This window comes from Grampus griseus (genome assembly GCF_964374135.1).
Source record: "Grampus griseus genome assembly, chromosome: X".
NCBI lineage: Eukaryota > Metazoa > Chordata > Mammalia > Artiodactyla > Delphinidae > Grampus > Grampus griseus.
In genome coordinates this window covers 20,114,981-20,136,423 of record NC_138999.1, presented here as the reverse complement: position 1 = coordinate 20,136,423, position 21,443 = coordinate 20,114,981, and the positions used below count along the sequence as shown (strand labels likewise).

General features: G+C 39.9%; 1 protein-coding gene across 1 annotated transcript in view; it reads left to right on the top strand.

Annotated features, from left to right (window-relative positions):
• APOO (apolipoprotein O) overlaps positions 1–4,653 on the top strand; it is a 58,116-nt gene extending 53,463 nt beyond the window's left edge. The window contains exons 8-9 of the mRNA XM_082681155.1: positions 958–1,023; positions 4,433–4,653. Coding sequence (XP_082537281.1) covers positions 958–993 — 36 coding nt within the window. The 3' untranslated portion in view covers positions 994–1,023; positions 4,433–4,653. The remainder of the gene's footprint in view (positions 1–957; positions 1,024–4,432) is intronic.
• The last annotated feature ends 16,790 nt before the right edge of the window (positions 4,654–21,443 follow it).

The window sequence follows — 21,443 nt, the reverse complement described above, 5'->3', positions numbered from 1 at the left end:
TCAGTAAGCCTGAAGTTGCCTAGGAGCCACGCTCTGAAATTACAGGGTTAGGCGTGTGTTCCTGCTTTCTCACATTCCCCCCTCCTTCACCCATGGATAACTCCGAGAGAAGGTCACCGGCAGAACCTGCACCAAGTCTAGACCACAGAGTCACAGCCCTATTGCCCACCCAACTACAGCCTAGTGTTTTTCAGATTGCCATCTCATGAGAGCTCAGATCCTTGACGTACATCAGGTCTTATTCATGTGTTTTCAGAATTAAAGTCTTAAAAACATCTGGGAAAGCAAGTAAGGCCTTAAACATTTAACACGTGAACTTTTCCCACTAGAACCTTTCCTACCTTACTTTTCATTGATGACGTGACCTAATTATATGTTCCCAGATGGTGGCCAGGTGGAATGGGTGCCGTCTGGTTATAACCTCTTCCAGAGTAAACATGTTTTGTGATTTAGCCCCTATGTTGGATGATATACGGAGCAGAGTACCCACAGGAAACCGTCCCATAGGTGTGAAACCTTTTTTTTTAGTTTCAGATCATGATGACTATTCTTTTTTTTTTATTGGAGTATAATTGATTTACAGTGTCGTGTTAGTTTCAGGTGTACAGCAAAGTGATTCAGTAACCTTCTTTAACAATTACAGTGGCATGAAGTAGTAAAGAAATCTTTTCACTATTGATTGGATTTTTTATCAAATCAGCTGTTGGCCGAATCTGTGTAGTGAGGATTAATGGAGCTTTATTTCCTGCTCTCCTCTGTGCCTGAGTCACTTTCTACAGCAGGGCCCTCAGGGAGCCCTAGTAATTCCTTCAGTTTACCGAGACATGGGTCACTTTGCATCAGATAATATTCAGTCACAAGGTGAAGATGTGCACTTTGAAACAGTCTACTATTTCTTTAGAAGTTTTACTATTTCTTTTCAAACTGCATTAATATTCTTACTTTCTGTTTTACAAGTCGGAAAATGTGAAGAATTCACCCGGAAATAAGTAGACTACTCCATGCTCTGCCCATTTTAATCAGGTAAAGAACAAGAAAACTCTGTGGTTATTTTTAGCATTATTAGCACCAATTGAAATGACTTGTCTTTAATTAATTTAATTTGATTAATTATAGCCATTTCAACTTCGTGTGGACACATAAGGGTCAGGATGATATTTCATTCCATTTTTAATTTCTGGGCTTAAGTGCTGTGACTTTTTAATTGTGTTTGTTCCTGAGAAGTACCTGGGTTTTTTAATACAAGCTAGAACTCGACATTTGGGATTTGTCTATAAACCTATTTCAAACAATTATTTCCTAGGCTTATTTTTTTTTCAGACAGCATTTCACTATAGTAAGCACAGTTGTATGCATCTAATAATCATTCAATAAACATTTGCTGAATGCATGACTATTGTAGAGAAGCTCAAAATTATATAGAGTAAGTGACATAGGGAATTCATAGGTGTCGTTGTCTTTCTTTGTGGATTTGAGTAACTTGAGTCTAGAGAAATTTAGGATAGTATCTGATAAAGTCAATCAGTGTGATTTCTTCTGGTCGTATACTCAATTCACCATTTGTTTTCATTCATATGTTCAATATTTACCCATTGAGTACTTGCTAAGTAGAAAACACTAGTTATGTTAATATTATTTTGTGTATATATTAAAAATTATATAATAGCACTTATGATTTCATGGTAATTAGATTATATTGAATTTGGAAACAATCTAAATATTCAGCTACAGGAAAATGGTTTAATTATGGTATGTCCATAAAGAGGAATGTTATTATGTTTCAATAATATTTAATTGCATGGGAACATATGCACAATTATTAAATTTAAAAAAAAAAAAGGCTAGTGTGATACATTTTTAGAGAGGATAATGACCAGGAAATACAACAAAAATTTAAGTATGTATCTTCAGATAGTAGGATTATGGATGATTTTTATATTTTTTCTTCTGTATAACTTTATGTATTTTTAAATTTTTTGCAATGAATATGCATTTTCTTTATAATAGAAATTTGTTTAAAAAAATCAGTGTCACATTTATCATAAGGCATGGCTACTATTTAAAACTCATGAAAGCTCTGGGTTTGAGGTTTTCTTTCTCAAGTTGTCTCTGTGTTTTCAGAGACCTAGAGAGTCATATAATCTTAGAATTTGAAAAGGATCATCTGGCCCAACCCCCAGCCTCAAGCGTAAATTCTCTGTAGCCCTGTGTGTTCCCACTTTTCACCTCCACTGATAGGAAAAGCACCCCACAGGACAGCCATCTTTGGGCAGTCCTAATTTTTAGGGAGCTGTTTCTTATACTAAGCAAAAATACGTCTCCTTGTAACTCCTACACAATGGTCTGATCTTGCCTTAGCAGTCACAGAAAATAAATCCAGATCCTCTTTCACATCACAGCCTTTCATATAGTAACCCCAAATCAGCATTTCTCAAATTTTGTTATACAAATTACCTGGGAAGCTTGTTAAAAAGCAGAGGCGTAGACCCCACCGCAGAACTGGCATCTCTGGAAAGTGGAGCCCGGTGTGCATCAGATATGCTGTTAGAAAGGCGACTGGTGGGTAAGCAGCCAGGAAGTCACACATGTCCTTCAGAGACTTTACACTGAATATGGTTATATTTCTTTACAGGGGCAACGAGCCACAGAATAAAGGAAAACCATGTACATATCCACTTCATTCTTTCAAAAATATTCTGGGCCAGAGTTCAGCTTACTATATACACAGCCTTGATTTCATTTTTAATTTTTGTTAGCTCTTTATTGGAGACGTAATTTTTAATAATAAAAGTGATGCATATTTGTTGTAAAGAGTTTTTTTAGATAAATATTTTTAAAGCTTGTCTTGTCCTCCATTCCTTTCCCAGAGGTAATTTCTGTTGATAGTTTGGTACATCATTCCAGACTTTTTTCTTTATGTGTAATACACACACACACACACACACACACACACACACACACACGTGCACATGCACATGTACACGCATCCATACATGCTTTTGGGTTTTTGATAGAATGAGATCATATTCCTTGTACTGTTTTGCAAGTATACTGAAAGCTCCATGCAGGCACATAGTGCAGTTTTATTATCACACCTGAAGAAATTAACACTAATTCCGTAATATCATCTAATATTCAGGTAGTTTGCAGATTTCCCTGATTGTCTCGTTAATAACTTTTTACAGTTATTTTGTTTGAGTCAGGATCCAAACAAGATCTGCCACTGCATTTGACTGATGAGTCTCTTAAGTCCCTTTTATTTTTTTGTTTTTTAATTTTTTTACAAAGATATAAACTGTCTTTATTTTCAGATATCTTAAGTCCCTTTTAAACTGTAATAGTTCCTTCTCCCTCATTTTTCTCTTATCATTTATTTGTTGAAAAACTGGGCTTATTTTTCCTTTAAATTTCCCATGCTCTGGCTGTGGCTGAGTGCATCCATTTAGTGTCATTCTGTTTATCTCTTGGTTCCTCTCCTCTCTGCATTTCCCATAAACTGATAGTTGGATCTGAAGGCTAAATCAGATTTAGGTTCAATTTTTTGGTAAGAGTACTTTGTAGACAGTGTCATGTTTAGTTATATTGAATGAACTTGCTTTTTTTTTCACTTAATATGTTGTGTACATCTTTCCCTGTTGGTACTTATAGATCTATCTCATTCCTCCTTTAGCTGCTTCATAATTTCCTAGTATGGACTACCATGATCTATTGAATCCTTATTAATATAGATTACTGGCAGTTTGTAGTTTTTTTTAACAATGCAGTAAATCTATTGAATTCTTAGAGAAGTTCAAAACAGATTAATAAACAGAGATAGAAAAGGTAAGTTAGTGGTTTAGATGTTTAAGAATTTTTAGTTTTATATTAAAACTGAAATATTTATAAACCTCTAATTGCTAAGTAGGTTCATTATGTATTAGGAAAAAGGCAATCTGGAGAAGAGTTGGTTTGTCTTTGGTGTCTTTGGATTTGATGTGTGTTTCATTCCAGAAAAGAATGATGGGGTGATGTGAGGAAAGGTATGCGTCAGACTAGCAATGATGTAATCATGCTCTCCTCCAGCAGATGGATGGAAATGTAGTTGTTTGGTTTTCAGAAGGGGAGCGATGTAGTGTGTCCTGTGCCATTTAAGCGTTTATTTTTAATTTATTCACCCATCCATCTGTTTATCTCAGATACCCAGCTAGCTGAGAATCTGCATGTAGTATTGATGTAACACAAAACCTTTCTGGTTTTTAGTGTACCCATTTATAAAATGGGAATAATTACAGATTTCTCTGGCTCATTGTCATCCTCATGGTCATATAATGGTATTATAAGTATTTGATGTGATCACTTAAACCTAAAGAATTTTCAAACTGCAAAACCTTAGAGCTGTTTTTATTTTGGGGGGAACTGTTTATTTATGGTTTTCTTTTTCTTTTATTTATAGGTAAACATTGGAAACTCCATATGATAAACCAGTATTTCTACAGAAAAATGGCAGAGAAGTCAGTACTGAATGTAGTAAGTTGGCATTCTTCTTCAGGAAAAACTATACTAGGCCTCTTTGTTATCTTGGGTGATGCCATACTCCAAGTGGACTAATCTGAAATTCTTTCACCTAGAGATAATGTATAAGTCTTAGAACTCCTCATTCTCATGTTGCTATTTATGTACATAATTAAAATTCTAAGTTAAAAAAAAAGTTGTCCTGCTTTTTTTTCTCTTATTATTTATTGAGTGACAGTTTAAGTGTATCTGATGTCCCTGTGTGTGTCTCTGAGTGTACCTGTATGTGTGTGTGGGGGTATGCGTGTGTGCATGGTGTGTGTGTATGTTAAAACCATTCACTCTGCTTCTTAGCATCAGCTGTCAGGCAGTCTCCAAAGGTCAAGTTGAGAAAAGTGGCTCTGGAGCAGAGAGACGATGCTTCTGTTGCCAGCACAAGGAGCAAAACTTGTAAGTAAAAGTTTGCCTGACCCTGATGAGAAGACATACAAAAGAACAATGACCGTGACCCCTTATTGTGTGCCATTGCCTCCCAGCTTGTACAGATCTTCCGGTTCTTGACTGCCAGCGGGAGATGCATAATGACGTAGTCTCTGTCCTCTGCCAGCGGAGGAATGGTGTGTGGTTGTGTGTGTTGGTTCTCTGTATGTAGGCCTTGTATTTGCCTTTGTGGCCTCTAAGTGCACAGCTCATTGAACTCCGTCTTCCCGGTGCTGGTGGGAACAGCAGGAGTTTCTTTTGACTTGTCAGCCAGCCAGGAAGGATGGGTGGGGAAACTATATAAAAGAGGATTGAGAATTTCCAAATTTCAGTCAAGCTTAGAAATTATAAGTCATCTTTGTATTCTTATAGTGTCAATTTAATTCCTAAATTGTTGACCTTCCAGAACTGATAGCAGTTGGTAGGATAGCAATACACAAATGGAACATGCACATGTTAATGTTAAATACATTTGACAGAGCCAAGATGACAGGAACGGTGCCAGCATTGTTACTGGATTAATGAGCCGAAGCATATTTGTCTCCAGAATAATCCCCCTAGTGACCCAGAAATCTTTTATTTCCTGCTATACTGAAATACTTTCGTGTTACTATACCAGTCAACCAAATACATTAAAGCTGTGCCTAAATTATAATATCTCACTATAAATATACTATTATTGTTTCAGGCTTTTCCCGTTGCCTTGGCTTCCTCTGTCACCTCCAGAAAGTAGAGAATCCACAGGTTTCCTCACTCTTGATCTAGAGAAGATGAAGGAATGGCCCCCACCGCAGTGTGCTCTGGAGATCATCAATCAAAAGGTGTTTCAGAGTCTCCTAATTGGAAGGTATTACTTCCATTTTTAACACTTTAGTCGTGTTGAAACACTGCCTTAAAATCTCTTAACTCCTCCAAGGACGGTGGGTCTCACAGAGCTGGCACCCAGTAGTATCTGGCCCATATTTAGGATAACAAGTGAATCACCTCCCACCCAGGGCAACTCAGTTGCTTTTATGCTATGATCTTTTCCTTTCATGGCTGTTTGTATCCAGTGCTGCCTTTTTTTGTATTTAATACTTTTTGCATGCCTTCCATGAACTTTGAACTGCAGGGAATATAAATTTTTCATATTATAGTATCTTACATTTCCCTAGCTGTTTATACTTTTCTAATGCTATTTTCTATCTTTCCTTTTTGGCTTATTTCCTGACCTCAGTGCATTTGTACTCTGTTTTTCTCTGTCCTGAGGTAATACTCTCTACTTACATTTACACTCTTTACTCTGTTTCTTATGACCATTTTTTCTTATAATAAGACTGACTCCCAATCCAATTTATCTCTAACTTAATCAGGATGGTTCTATTTGAATAACTTTAGGGCTTTGGAGACAACGTTCTCTACCATACAGAGTGATTTAAGCTTCTCTGAAGAGACAGATGTGGCATGTTTTATTCTGTAATAATGTGTCCTAAGAAAGATTGCTTTGTCAAAAATCAAGATTTAAAAGCAATTGTTTCAGTGGGAAAGAAAGAGACTAGTGGCGCTAAAGAATGCCTTCATCAATCTTATCACCTATGTCACGCCTTGGGACAGAGTCACAATAATAGTAGTAGATAGAAGAATCGAGGCTCGCTGAGGGACCACCCACCCAGGCAGTGGACTAGCAGGTGCCTGGGCTGCTGGGTCAGCAGCTTTTGTGCTAAGTGCAGTGCTGGATCCCAGCCCAGTAGAGGCCTGTGTGATGCAAAGCACTTCCCTAAATGGATCAATGACATTATATCTAAATGGCTCAAAGAAAATTCAAAATATATGTAAAATGCCTGTGTTCACATATAGAGATAGAAAAATGCAACTAGCTTGTGGTTAAATAGCAAATCTGTGACAGTTAAAATTAGGCCAAGTAATGAGTAATGATGATTTTCATTAGTTTAAAGATAAAATTCAGAATGCTTGAGCTCAGCAAAAAAAAGAGATTATGTTTTCCTCATTCTCCTATCTTGATGAACACACTTGGCACAATCTTTTGGAAAAGGCTAGGCATTTAGAGGAACATTTTCGTCTGTGACCAGCACTATTCATGATTATTTATAGGAGCTGAGGAATTTACTGTGAGTGTACGTTTTCACTTTTTATTTAATTCATTGCACCCACCCAAGTTAATGCAAAAACCACTGTCAGAGGGACCAGCAGTATATTTGTGGGACTACACCCTCATCCGAGGCTTAATTTTAATTAAAAGTAAATATTTGCAATAATGGTTTTGTTCACCACTGGTTGAAAGAAACTTGCTTGAGGTTTTGGTTTTCACCCTGTCTACCTCCTGTCTGATGTTTTGTTTCCCTTCTGAGAGGTTCAGATTTCAAGTCAATAATTAGCCAGCACATAGTTCTAAAGGTACAATTAGGTCAAACTCCAGATATAACCGAAGTTCAGGCTCATTTAAGTTTATGAAATGATAGCCAAGCACATTTCTCAGTGGGAGAAAAGTTTGTTTTCATAAACAAGCGTTTCACTATTTCACATTTTGTTCAGTGCTGAGTCACCTATATTTCACATTTAAGGGCCTTTATCATCTTAATCAGCTCTAGAACTTAGTTGTTCAACTTTAGCTGTGACTCTTGAAGGCAAAAGAAAAGCGAAGGAAGTGACTCTTCTCCCTGCCCACCCTCCCACCTGTGACGTAGTCTTCAGGCTCAGCATTGGCAAAGTCACTCCGTAAATTCTCTCTCCTCTCAGGTACACCCTGAAGGTACACACTGAAGACTCACTTCAGTGCTGGCCTGTTTTGGGAGTGTACAGGACAGGTGGAACAAAAAACAAATGCAAAGATGGAGGAAAATCCAGGATGCGAAGACTGCTCCCCACACTCAAAAGTGAAGTCATTAGTGAGTCCTTTAAATGCTTATTTGACACAATACTGGGATTTTGTTAGTGACCCCAAATTTGAGTGTGGTTGGAGGAATGATTTTTTTAAAATAAATTTATTTATTTTATTTATTTTATTTTTGGCTGCACTGGGTATTTGCTGCTTTCTCTAGTTGCGGTGAGCGGGGGCTACTCTTCATTGCAGTTCACGGGCTTCTCATCATGGTGGCCTCTCTTGTTGCGGAGCACGGGCTCTAGGCACGTGGGCTTCAGTAGTTGCAGCATGCGGGCTTAGTAGTTGTGGTGCGCGGGCTCTAGAGTGCGGGCTAAGTAGTTATGGCGCACGGTCTTAGTTATTCCAAGGCATGTGGCATCTTCCCGGACCAGGGATCGAACCCATGTCCCCTGCATTGGCAGGCGGATACTTAACCACTGCACCACCAGGGAAGTCCTAGACAAGATTTAATGTCTTATTACTTTCAGTATGAATAGGAATTTTAATGTCTGGCTAAGAGTAGTACCAGCTGAGATCCTGCAAGTCGTGCTTTAATGGATAGATATGTTTAATTTAAAATTAATATCTGTTTGCATAGTAAGGTATGCCACTGTCCTTCAAAAATCTCTTAGCTTAAACATGCACCATACAATATCTACTGTTGTAATATACTTTTTAAAATTCATTGATAGTATAAACTTCATCTCACTAAAATGATGACAAAATCAGAATATCATTAGACACCAAATTTGAATGTTTCCTTAAGTAAATTTCAAATTAGAGCTTAAGTGAATGCGATGGCCTCTGTGCAGAAGAGAGTTAACATAGCAGGCCTGAGACTGCCACCTTTAGAAAGACTTTCTTGCAGGGTTGGCCCTTAGGAAACTCAGCTTCTCAGAAGTTCCCCAAGCTGATAAAGGCTGAGGCACCAGACTTTGCTCTGTCAGGTCACGTAGATTGTTTGTGCAAATGATGTGATTTATGGCAAACACCTGATTTTCTTCTGGGGCTCGTGAATTTTGGTAGTTGCTAGGCAGGGGCTGCTTCTGCGACCAGCCCCTAGTAAAAACCTTGTGTGCTGAGTCTCTTTAATGGGCTTCCCTGCGGCAGAAGCATTGCACGTGTGTGGCGGCAGTTTTTCTGCTGGAGAAGGGAAGACACTCATGTATCCCTGTTAGGCTGGGCGGGAGAGAGCCTCTGAAGCTTATGCGTGCATTTCTCCAGATTCTGCCCTTGTCTTTTTCTCTCGCTGGTCTTGTTGTGTACCCTTTGCCGTGATAAACCTAAGCCACGAGGACAACCGTATGCTGTCCTGTGAGTCATTGCAGCGAATTGCCGAATGTGTGGATAATCTTGGGGACACGCAAAACAGCATGTTGAGATGCTATTTGTCTCATTTATGTTGTGCCATCTTCCCCTCTGCTTTAGAGGAAAAACATAAATATAAAAGGACTATTATATTTACATTAAATATTTCCAGGTCACAAGACATTAAAAAACAGTTTTTATTCGTCTTCCTCAAGCAACAAGAAAGTAGTTTTTGAAAGCCACCAAAAACTAAGCTCCCTTATTTAGACCAAATTAGTGATTGGATTTTTTTTTCTGATTCTTACAATAGAGTCTTTCTTCCTTCCCTCACGCTATGGAGGCAAGCTGTTTGGGCTAGTTCATAAGTAAATAGGTCATAAACTGCACTCCATTCAAAAGTGACGTACTTATGAAAGCATTTATTTGTCCTACAGAGAGAGCACTAGCTCATTTCAAATATTGTTCTCAGCCCAGATCAGAATGCTAAAGAGCACACATTGCACATTTTGTTTTAAACACAATAGTTTGTTTGTTTTTTGATGGTGCCATAAATACTTCCCTGGGAAAGCACTACCAAATAGGTAAGATTTTAGACTGTGTGGGATCATAGACCTAAATGTAAGAGCTAAAACCAGAACTCTCAGAAGATGACATAGGAGTAACTCTTGGTAAAGGAGTAAATCATGACCTTGGGTTGGGCAATGTTTCCTCTGATACAACACCAAAAGTACAAGCGACAGGATAGATAAATTGGGCTATCTCAAAATTTAAAAGCTTTAGTGCTATAAACAATACTATCAAGAAAATTAAAAGACAACCCATTGAGTGCAGAAAATATTTGTATAATAAGACGTATATCTGATAAGAGTCGGTGTCCAGATATATGAAGAACTTTTACAACTCAACAATAGAAAGACAAATAACCCAGTTAAAACTGGGCAAAGGATTTGAACAGACATTTTTCCAAAGAAGGTATACAAATGGCCAATAAATACATGAAAAAGATGTTCAACATCCTTAGTCATTAGGGCAATACAAGTGAAGACCACAGTGAGATACCACATCACATCTACTAGGATGGCTATAATAGAATAGGCAGACAATAACAAGCATTGATGAGAATGTGAAGAAAACAGTCCAGCAGTTCCTCAAAATATTGAGCCTAGAGTATTCATATGACCCAGAAATTCCATTCCTAGGTATATACCCAAGAGAAATGAAAACATGGTCCTCATGAAAACTTGTACACACATGTCCATAGCATCATTATTCATAACAGCCAAACAGTGGAAACAACTGAATGTCCATCAACAGATGAATAGGTAAACAAAATGTATTTTCACACAATGGAATATTATTCAGCCATGGAAGGAATGACGTACTGATAAATGCTACATCGATGACACTTTGAAACCTTATGCTAAGTGAAAGAAACCAGTCACATATTGTATTGTAAGATCACATATGGTATGATTCCATTTACTTGAGATGTCTAGAATAGGCAAATCCATAGAGACAGAAAGTAGATTAGTGGTTGCTTAGGGCTGTGTAGGGTGGGAGTGTTATCAGTCAGGGTTCAACTAGAGAAACAGAACAAGTAGGAGATATATACTGAGAGGTTTATTGCAAGGAATTTGCTTAGGTGATTGTGGGGGTTAGCTAGGCAAGTCCAGAATCCATAGGACATCAGGAAGGGCAGGCTCTCAGGTGTGAGCTGAAGCTATAGTCCATAAGTGGAATTTCTTCTTCAGGGAAACCTCAGTTCTGCTTTTAGGCCTTTCAGCTGATTGAATCAGGCCCACTTAGATTTAAGTCAACTGATTATGGACTTAATCACATCTAGAAAATAACTTTCACAGCAGTACCTAGATTAGTGTTTGATTGGACACCTAGGGACTGTAGTCTAGCCAAGTTGATACATAAAACTGACCATCATGGGCAGGGGCATGGAGGGAAAGTGACTGCTAATGGTTTTCTTTTTGAGGTAATGAGTATGTTCTAAAATTGAGGTGATGGTTGCACAACTCTGAATATATGGAAAACTATTGAATTGTACACTTTAAATGGGTGAATTGTATGGTTTGTGAATTATATCTCAATAAAGATGTTTTTTAAAAGACTGTGTATGTATTTGCATACCTGTGTTTATAGCAACACTATTCACAATAGCTGGGGGGTGGAAGCAACCCAAATGCCCATCGACAGATAAATAAAATGTAATATATCCATAAATGGAATATTACTCAGCCTTAAAAATGAAGGAAATCTAAAACCCAAAAAATTTTTTTAAAAAGGAAAGAAATCCTGTCAACATGCTACAATGTAGATGAAACTTGAGGACATTATTCTAATTGAAATAAGTCACAAAAGGACAAATACTGTGTGATTCCACTGATATGGTATCTAAAGTACAGTGGTCCCCCCTTATCCATGGTTTTGCTTTCTGCAGTTTCAGTTACCCAGTTTCAGTTACCCAGTTTCAGTTACCCATAGTCAACCAAGTTCCCAATATATTAAATGGAAAATTCCAGAAATAAACAATTTGTAAGTTTTAAATTACCATTATGAGTAGTGTGATGAAATCTTGCACCATCCCACCTGGGACATATAAAAGTTATGTTTATATTGTATTGTAGTTTATTGTGTGCAATAGCATTTTGTCTAAAAAAGCAATGTATGTACCTTAAGTAAAAATACTTTATTACTGGGCTTCCCTGGTGGCGCAGTGGTTGATAGTCTGCCTGCCGATGCAGGGGACGCGGGTTCGTGCCCTGGTCCAGGAAGATGCCACATGCTGCGGAGCGGCTGGGCCCGTGAGCCGTGGCCGCTGGGCCTGCGCGTCCGGAGCCTGTGCTCCGCAATGGGAGAGGCCACAACAGTGAGAGGCCCGCGTACCGCAAAAAAAAAAAAAAAACTTTATTACTAAAAAAATGCTGACCATCATCAGCCTTTAGCAAGTCATAATCTTTTTGTAATAGTAACATCAAAGATCACAGATCACCATAACAAGTATAATAATAATGAAGAAGTTTAAAATACTGCAAGAATTACCAAAATGTGACACAGAGACCTGAAATGAGCAAATGTTTGGAAAAATCGTACCAAAAGACTTGCTTGACACAGAGTTGCCACAAACCTTCAATTTGTAAAAAATGCGGTGTCTACAAGGTACAATAAAGTGAAATGCAATAAAGTGAGGTATGCCTGTATGAATATAGGGTTCGGTATTATCTGTGGTTTCAGGCATCCACTGGGGGTCTTGGAACAATGTATCCCCCATGGTTAAGGGGGTATTACTATAGTCAAATTCATAGAAACAGAAAGAATGGTAGTTGCCAGGAACTAGGGTGAGTTCTTGTTTAATGGGTACAGTTTCAGATTTGCAAAATGAAAGGGTTCTGGAGTTCTGGAGTTTCAGATTTGCAAAATGAAAAAGTTCAAGATGGAAAAGTTCTTTTGCATAGCAATGTAAATATACTTAACAGTACTGAACTTAAAAATAGCATACTTAAAAATGGTTAAGATGGTAGGTTTTATGTTGTTTTTTTAAATCACAATTTTAAAAATGAAAAAAAAAGACCTTGTGTCCTGCATTGCCCAAGCAACACCCCTATTACCTGAACTCTGCCCCAACACCCTGTTCTGTCCCATATCGTGTTATACATAGTCTCTGAAATGAAAATGAGGGAATTTCTCAAAATGTAATAAAAGTATACTTAGGAAGTTCAAGTGATATTAGCTCAGTTACTTCTATTTGTGGCTTATTTCTAGGAAGCTGATGATATTTAGAGATGGTGAGTTTACATGATAAAATTTGAGGTAGAGTTGTTTACATTTATTTTTTCCAGTTAACTAAGACAACTGCTAAAAGCAACTAAAAATCCGGTCTTAAATGATAGAAATGTGGCTGCCTGGCCCTCCTCTAAGTTTGATGGACTGCTGGGGGGTCCTCTTCAGGGGAGTGATGCAGAACCCAGTCCCATGGTACCCGCCTGACTGTGTACTCTGTGGTATTCTGATACTATTTCACCCCAGTTTCAGGCTGCAAGTGGGGAAGAAGAGCAGCCCATGAAGAAGGGTTGAACCAGGAAGTATTCTCACTTCATGGTTTGCCTCTTTCATCTTCAAGATCTATTGCCAGTTGTCACAGTTGACAGATTCACTGAGAGGGAGAGGCAGCTGGAACTGGTGAGGCCAAGCAGGCTGGGCCCAGTGGTTCTCAATCAGGCAATTCTGCCCCCCAGGTGACACTTGGACAATGTCTGGAGACATTTCTGGCTGTCTCAACTTAGGAGAGTGGGTGCCATTGGCATCTTGTGGGCAGAGGCCAGGGATGCTACTGAACTTCTGGCAATGCACAGGACAGTCTCACAACAAAGAATGATCCATCCGCAAATGTCAGTAGTGCTGGGGGTTAGCAGCCCTGCCCTGGATCTTTGCAAGCCTAGCTCCTTGACATCCAGGTCTTGACCTAAATCGATCTTCAGTTGGGTGGGTTCCAATCAACCAGTGTAAGGTAGTTTTATTTTCCTTCTTGCACTATCACTATGTTTTGTTTGTCTATCTTTTGTCTACACCATCTTTTCCCCACATAGAATATACTAATGACTAGTATAAATTCCAAAAGTCTGCAAAGATTAGATAGAGACCTTGTTCTTCCTCATTGCTGTATCCCCAGCTTCTTGCATAGTCTTTAGGACCTAGTGAGATGGAATCAATATTTATTTCATCAATGAATGAAATGGATTTAACTTGCTCTAGCAACTGGGCTTCCTCCCTGCTCCCCAAGGCATGCCAGCTCCTCTTTCTTATTCCTAAAGCCCCTGGTCCCTTCCTGCCTCCCAACTCCTCCTATCATTGTGGGAATTGGGGAACCTTTTTTTTTTTTTTTTTTTTTGCGGTACGCGGGCCTCTCATTGTTGTGGCCTCTCCTGTTGCAGAGCACAGGCTCCAGACGCGCAGGCTCAGCGGCCTTGGCTCACGGGCCCAGCCGCTCCACGGCACGTGGGATCTTCCCGGACCGGGGCACGAACCCGTGTCCCCTGCATCGGCAGGCGGACTCTCAACCACTGCGCCACCAGGGAAGCCCCTGACCATACATTTTTGAGTGGGAAAGAAAGAAACTAATATTTATTGGCTGCCTTCTTGGTGCAGGGCAAAATAATGTCATTGAATCATTTTAATAATTCTGAGATGAGGACCCTTAAGTCTGGCATAATCAAGTCCACACAGCTAGCACGTGGCAGTGTTGAGATTTAAATCAAGAATTGTGTGATTCCACCATACACAAAAATAAACTCAAAATGGATTAAAGACCTAAACATAAGGCCAGACACTATAAAACTCTTAGAGGAAAACATAGGCAGAACACTCTATGACATCACAGCAAGATCCTTTTTGACCCACCTCCTAGAGAAATGGAAATAAAAACAAAAACAAATGGGACCTAATGAAACTTAAAAGCTTTTGCACAGCAAAGGAAACCATAAACAGGACGAAAAGACAACCCTCAGAATGGGAGAAAATATTTGTAAATGAAGCAACTGACAAAGGATTCATCTCCAAAATTTACAAGCAGCTCTTGCAGCTCAATATCAAAAAAACAAACAACCCAATCCAAAAATGGGCAGAAGACCTAAATAGACATTTCTCCAAAGAAGATATACAGACTGCCAACAAACACATGAAAGGATGCTCAACATCACTAATCATTAGAGAAATGCAAGTCAGCACTACAATGAGGTATCACCTCACACCCGTCAGAATGGCCATCATCAAAAAATCTACAAACAATAAATGCTGGAGAGGGTCTGGAGAAAAGGGAACCCTCTTGCACTGTTGGTGGGAATGTAAATTGGTGCAGCCACTATGGAGAACAGTATGGAGGTTCCCTAAAAAACTAAAAATAGAACTACCATACGACCCAGCAATCCCACTACTGGGCATATACCCTGAGAAAACCATAATTCAAAAAGAGTCATGTACCAAAATGTTCATTGCAGCTCTATTTACAATAGCCAGGACATGGAAGCACCCTAAGTGTCCATCGACAGGTGAATGGATAAAGAAGATGTGGCACATATATACAATGGAATATTACTCAGCCATAAAAAGAAATGAAATTGAGTTATTTGTAGTGAGGTGGATGGACCTAGAGTCTGTCATACAGAGTGAAGTAAGTCAGAAAGAGAAAAACAAATACTGTATGCTAACACATGCATATGGAATCTAAAAAAAATGGTTCTGAAGAGCCTAGGGGCAGGACAGGAATAAAGACGAAGACATAGAGAATGGACTTGACGATACGGGGAGGGGGAAGGGTAAGCTGGGACGAAGTGAGAGAGTGGCATGGAGATATATACACTACCAAATGTGAAATAGCTAGCTAGTGGGAAACAGCTGCATAACACAGGGAGATCAGCTTGGTGCTCTGTGACCACCTAGAGGGGTGGGAGGGAGATGCAAGAGGGAGGGGATATGGGGATATATGTATATGTATAGCTGATCACTTTGTTATATAGCAGAAACTAACACACCATTGTAAAGCAATTATACTCCAATAAAAATGTTAAAAAAGAAAGAATTGTGTAATTCCAAAGGCCAAGCTTGTTGTTAAATCCTTTGGGGAGACCATGTAAGATGGGTCCTGTCCTTAAAAGAGCTTCTAATCTGGTGGGAGGGGCAGGTAGGCCTACAAATTAGCATATGAAAGTTGTAGTAGGTATGACCTTTTCACCAGCTTGGAGGTACAAATGTCACTTCCCTGTAACCAAGTTAATTGCTCAAACACCCACGTACCCAAATTAGTAGCCAATCCAATATTGCACTCTCTCTCTCAAGCCCCCCCCATTGTATTCAAGAACCCTAGGGGCTTAGTAGGTCTGAATCGGTCAGTCCTAAATGAAAGATAGACACATGGCCATTACTACCTGCTCACTACTGAAATTAGTCATTGCAAGGGCTGGAATGGTGGCCTAAGATTACCACTCTTTATATTCCTGTAGCTGATTTGTACTCGTGGACTCGGCCTTTGTCGCACAGGGAGTCCCCATGCCAAGATAGTTCCAGCCTCTGGCATGTACCACCAAACCTGCTATGATCAAATATGGCCATAGCAGTATTTCTGGTTCCACACGTTCTTGTAGAACCTGGCCATACCTCCCACCAAAAGGAGGAATCTAATTCTCCTCCCTTTGAGTGCGGGCCGACCTTAGTGATTTCCTCATATCAAATTGGATGCAGCAGAAGTGAGCTGCATGACTTTTGAGGTTAGGTCAGAAAAGGCAATGTGACTTCCACCTGGTTGCCTCACTAAGCTTGCCCTCAGAACCCAGGCGCCATGCTGTGAGGAAGCCCGGGTCGCACGGAGAGGCCAAGTGTAGGTGTTCCACTGATGGTTCCAGCTATGATCTTGGCAGACTGTCAGACATGCGACTGAGCCAGGCTTCAGGTCTTCCAGCCGAGATGCAGTGGAGCAGCAACCTTCTGTGTCTGCTGAGCCGTGATGGAATTGACAACTCACAGAATCCATGAGCATAAATAAAGGGCTGTTTTTCCGCTTCCAAGTTTGGGTATAATTTGTTTCACCACCATCGCAACAGGAAACCCACATAACACCTGTGAGAGTTTCAGTCCTGACATTGAGATCGCCAGTCCAGATACTCCCATCTTCGTTGTTCTCAAAGGCCTAGTCAAAGGTCACGCTGAAAAAAAAGGTCACCCTGTAATCATTCTGACGCCTCCTAGGGAGAATTCATATGTTTCACCTCTATTTTGATGTAACGTTTGTCATATTGTATTAAAGCTACTTATGTCTGCCTCCCAGGTTGACTGTGAGCTGTCTTGAAGGACGGGCCCACATTGTATTGTCTCTCTTCACTGGCACCTAATATGTGGCAAGGCTACCAGCTCCTTCTATACTCACCGCACGAAGCATAGACTCAAAATTCAACCCCTTTGTACAGTATCAGATAACTTCAGTGTCTTTGTTTATGTACACATGTATGTATCTTTTCTTTAAAAATAATTCCTATATCTCTCCATACAATGAAACATAATTCAGCCCTGGAAGGAATAAAATTCTGACACATGCTACCACGTGGATGAGCCTTGAAGACGTTAAGGTAAGTGAAATAAGCCTAACACAAAAGGACAAATGCTGTATGATTTTACTTATATGAGGCACCTAGAGTAGTCAAATTCATAGAGACGGAAAGTTGGATGGTGATTGTTGAGGGCTGCAGAGAAAGGAACAGGGGCTTAGTGTTTAATGAGGAGAGAGTTTCAGTTGGGGAAGATGAAAAGAGTCCTGTGGATGGATGGTTGTGATGGTAGCACAACAATGTGAATGTATTTAATGACACCGAGCTGTATGCTTAAAAATGGTTAAGATGGTAAATTTTACATTATGTTAATTTTACAACTTAAAAAAAAGATTTCTCTATAGCCTGTTTTCTGAATATCACCAAGAAGATACGAGACCCATACCACAAATTTAGCCCTGGAAGAAGCAATAGAGATGCCTTCTGGGCAGTTTCATCTATTCCTCGCAAGCCTTCCATGAAAGAGCCACACGAGAGAAGTCACGTGCACACAGTGGGAGCCTCTTCCCTTTCCCATCATGTGCCGCTCAGAGCCTTGGGGTTAAAAGTTCAGCCTGTGATCCTCCCCATGTGCTTCCCACTCCTGTGGCTTCAGCTCTGCCAACAGATTATAACTTGGCAGAGCTCATAAGGCACTCGTCTCACCCTCCACATGCTCTTCCTGGACATGGCAACACCAGTTTTGAAGTGGAGTGCCTAATGTGCCTGACTCCTTGGCTTGAAGGAAAGAACACTGAACCAGGAGGTAGAAGGCCTGGATTCGTGTCCCAGACCTGTGCCTCACCGCCTTTGTGACCTCACAAATCATTTTACAACCATGTTCCACTCTCACTCTCCCCAAGTGACAAATGCATTCTGAATTATACACCCATAGAATGTGTGCTCGCCTATCCTTCTCCCTAGATGAAGACTATTATTCATTCTCACTGTGAATCAGTTTAATCAGATTGCAAGAGGGTGTTGGACAGTTTTGCCGTAGGGAGAAGGCAGGCCTAGAAGAGGTCACAAGGGAAGGCGGCAGAGAGGCCAAGGGGAGTCTTTGGTAAGCACCGTGGCACTGAACTGTCTTCTAGCAATACGGAAGAGGAGTCAGGAGCCAGGAGACTGCCAGTCAAATTAAACTACCTTTGCAGTAATACAGGAATATATCATGAAAACAAAGGGGTACCTTTGTAAGGTAGAGGACTGGTACCCTCCCTAAACTGAGTGTGATGTGTTAAGGAGAGAAAGGGGAGGGTCTGAGACCTCTCTCCTAGTTCTTTATTTTCTGAGATCACAGCTGTATCTCTTAGGATTGGGTTCAGCCTAAAACTAGTGGCTGAAAATACAGAAGTTTATTTCCCCAATAAAATAACCTTAGGAGTAAGCAGTCCAAGGGCTGGTGTGACAGCTTCATGGTCATAGGGACTAAGGCTCCCTTCAGCTTTCCGCTCTGCCATCTCTAGGATAGACTCTTCATCCTTATGGTCTAAAATGGCTGCTGGAGCTCCAGCCATCACACCATAGTTCCAAGCAGCAGAATAGAAGAAGAGAGGATGGTGCATATGCCACCTCCCTTCCAAGACTTCCCAGAACTTCCACCCATTACTTCAGCTTACTTGTTGACTATAACTTAACCTAGCTACAATGGAGTCTGACAAATGTCTTTTAGCTGAGAAACAATATGCCAAGTGAAAAACTGGGATTCTCTTAATGTGAGAGAGAATTGGAGAGTGTATTTAGTAGGCAGCTGGGCCCTGCACCACAACCACCTAAAAGGCAACAGCGGGCATGGTTACTAGGAAATCTAGTTCATTCAGCCACACATTACTTTAGCATTTATTGAGGTGTTGTAATGCAACAACCACTTTTACTTTAAAATTTTTAGCTCATTTTCATGTGTAGAAAGATACTAAATTTGTCTGTCCTATTCATTCAACAAAATTTCCTGAATGCCAGCAAATGGCAGCATAGCACTGGAGAGGAAGAGATGAGTAAGATACAGCTTTTGTGCCTTCCCTCACTTCATCACTACTGCTCCTGATGCGTAGATTTGCACCGCCTACCCCAGCTCTCCACTCTCATGTGCTGAAAACAGCTGTGACCCCCCCCCCAGAAAGGGAAATATTGTGGGGGAAGAGAGGAGGTCATGACATTTTAGGCAACACTGAGAACCCAGAAAATATGGAATGCAGTGTGAGTATCTATTGTTTCAAACTGAAGAGAGCTGTTTCCCTGAAAGGGAAAAAGTTAAATTTAGTACTAAGAATAGAACAAGAGAAACATAGGCCCAGTGCCTTCAGCTGAGAAATGAATTTCATTAGAGTCACAGTTATTGTCTATTGTCCCCATTGGTTGTTCTAGTCGGGCTGAGATCTGATTTCCACTTCAATTCTCACAGTTGGCATTATTATTTCCCTTTGTGTAACTTTTGGGAAAAAATTCAATATGAATCAGATTTTGTTTTTAGTTCCCACCAAAGAGAGACTTTTCTTTTAATAGAATGAGAACAGACTCAGATCAAAATACATCACAATGGAATACCTTTTCAGAGTACTGTTGAGTCCTCTGCCTTTTATTGTTTCAGAGTCTGCAATTGCACGACTGTTCCTGTCCCAATTTAGAACGGAGGGCACCTGCTGCCTAAACCCTTTGACTTCCTTTAGCTCAGCCTTCCTTTTTTAGTTTTTTTTCCTCCATGATATTTATGAACCCGAGATTTATTACTGGATGCTTCCCAGTCAAAGGAACATGCAAAACTCACCAACTTCAAGGGACCACCCAATTTCCTGATTCCCAGTCTTCCTTGTTCTTAAAGTTTGGCTCTTCAGCCTTCTCAGATTTGATCCATGAGTGATCACATCATCTTCCAAATTTTCTTCCTTTAAGTTACCCAGATTCTGTTTCTGACGTTTGAAACCAAGATTTTTAAAAACTTGTCATAAAAACCACATAACATAAAATTTACCATTTTAAAGTGTACAGTTTATAGTAGTAGTAAATATAGTCCCACTGATGTGAAAAAATCTCCAGAACTTTTTCATCTTGCAAAACTAAAACTCTGTACTGTTGGGGAGGAAGAAATTTTCCTTTGCCCTCCTAGGTTTTTCTGGCTGGTCTAAGAATTAAATTGACATGAACAAATTAATAGGAGAAAATCAAACAAAAGTTTAATAACATGTATACATGGGAGAGACCCAGGGAAACTAAGTCATTCCCCAAAACGGCCTAAGCCCTCACCTTGAATACCATCTTCAGCTAAAGACAAAAGAGCATGTTGGGGGTAGTGGTTTGGGACTTCAAAGGAGAGGAAGGCAATTCATTGTGAAGATGGAACCATAAGCAAATGTTTCGTAAACAATGTTTGCTGGGCCAGGCAGAGACAGTGGGGTACATAGTAGACTCTGATCTCTGTAGGCCCTGCTGAGTCTCCTTCATCACACCTCGCCCATGTTCTTTACAGAGCTCTCTGGTGATAGCTCTATTTGGGGAGCAGGCCTTTTACCTAAATTCTTTTAGGCAGTTAGGCGGCAGGTCAGAGGTTCTTTCTGAGTCTTGGGCCTTGGTTGTTTTCAGCTCGAAATAATCCACATGCCGAAGAGACACATTTTGGGATGGCAAGTTTTGCTCCCCTATAATACCGATTAAATGACAACTCCGTTTCTCCCCACAACCCCTGAGAACCACCATTCTGCTTTCTGTTTCTATGAATTTGACTAGATAGATACCTCATATAAATGAAATAATACAGTATTTGTCCTTAGTGACTGCCCTTATTTCACTTAGCATAATATCCTCGAGGTTCATCCACATTGTAGCATGTGACAGGATTCCTTTTTAGTGCTAAATAATATTCCACTGTATGTATATACCACATTTTGTTCATCTGTTCATACATCTGTGGACATTTGGGTTGCTTCTGCCTCTGGGCTATTGTGAATAATGTTGCTATGAACCTGAGTGTACAGATATCTCTTTGAACCTGCTTTCAACCATTTTAGATAAATACTCAGAAGTGGGATTGCTGGATCATGTGGTAGTTCTATTTTTAACTTTTTGAGGAACTTCCATGGTGTTTTTCTCTTGCAGTTTTAACCCAGAGATATGTAAATCTTAATCTCTTTGCAGATTCAGAAGTGTACATCAAGGAAATACCAATGTTTTTGGCAGACACAGAAAAAAAGGTGGAGCAGAATTTATATCAAATTGAAATGATCAAAATG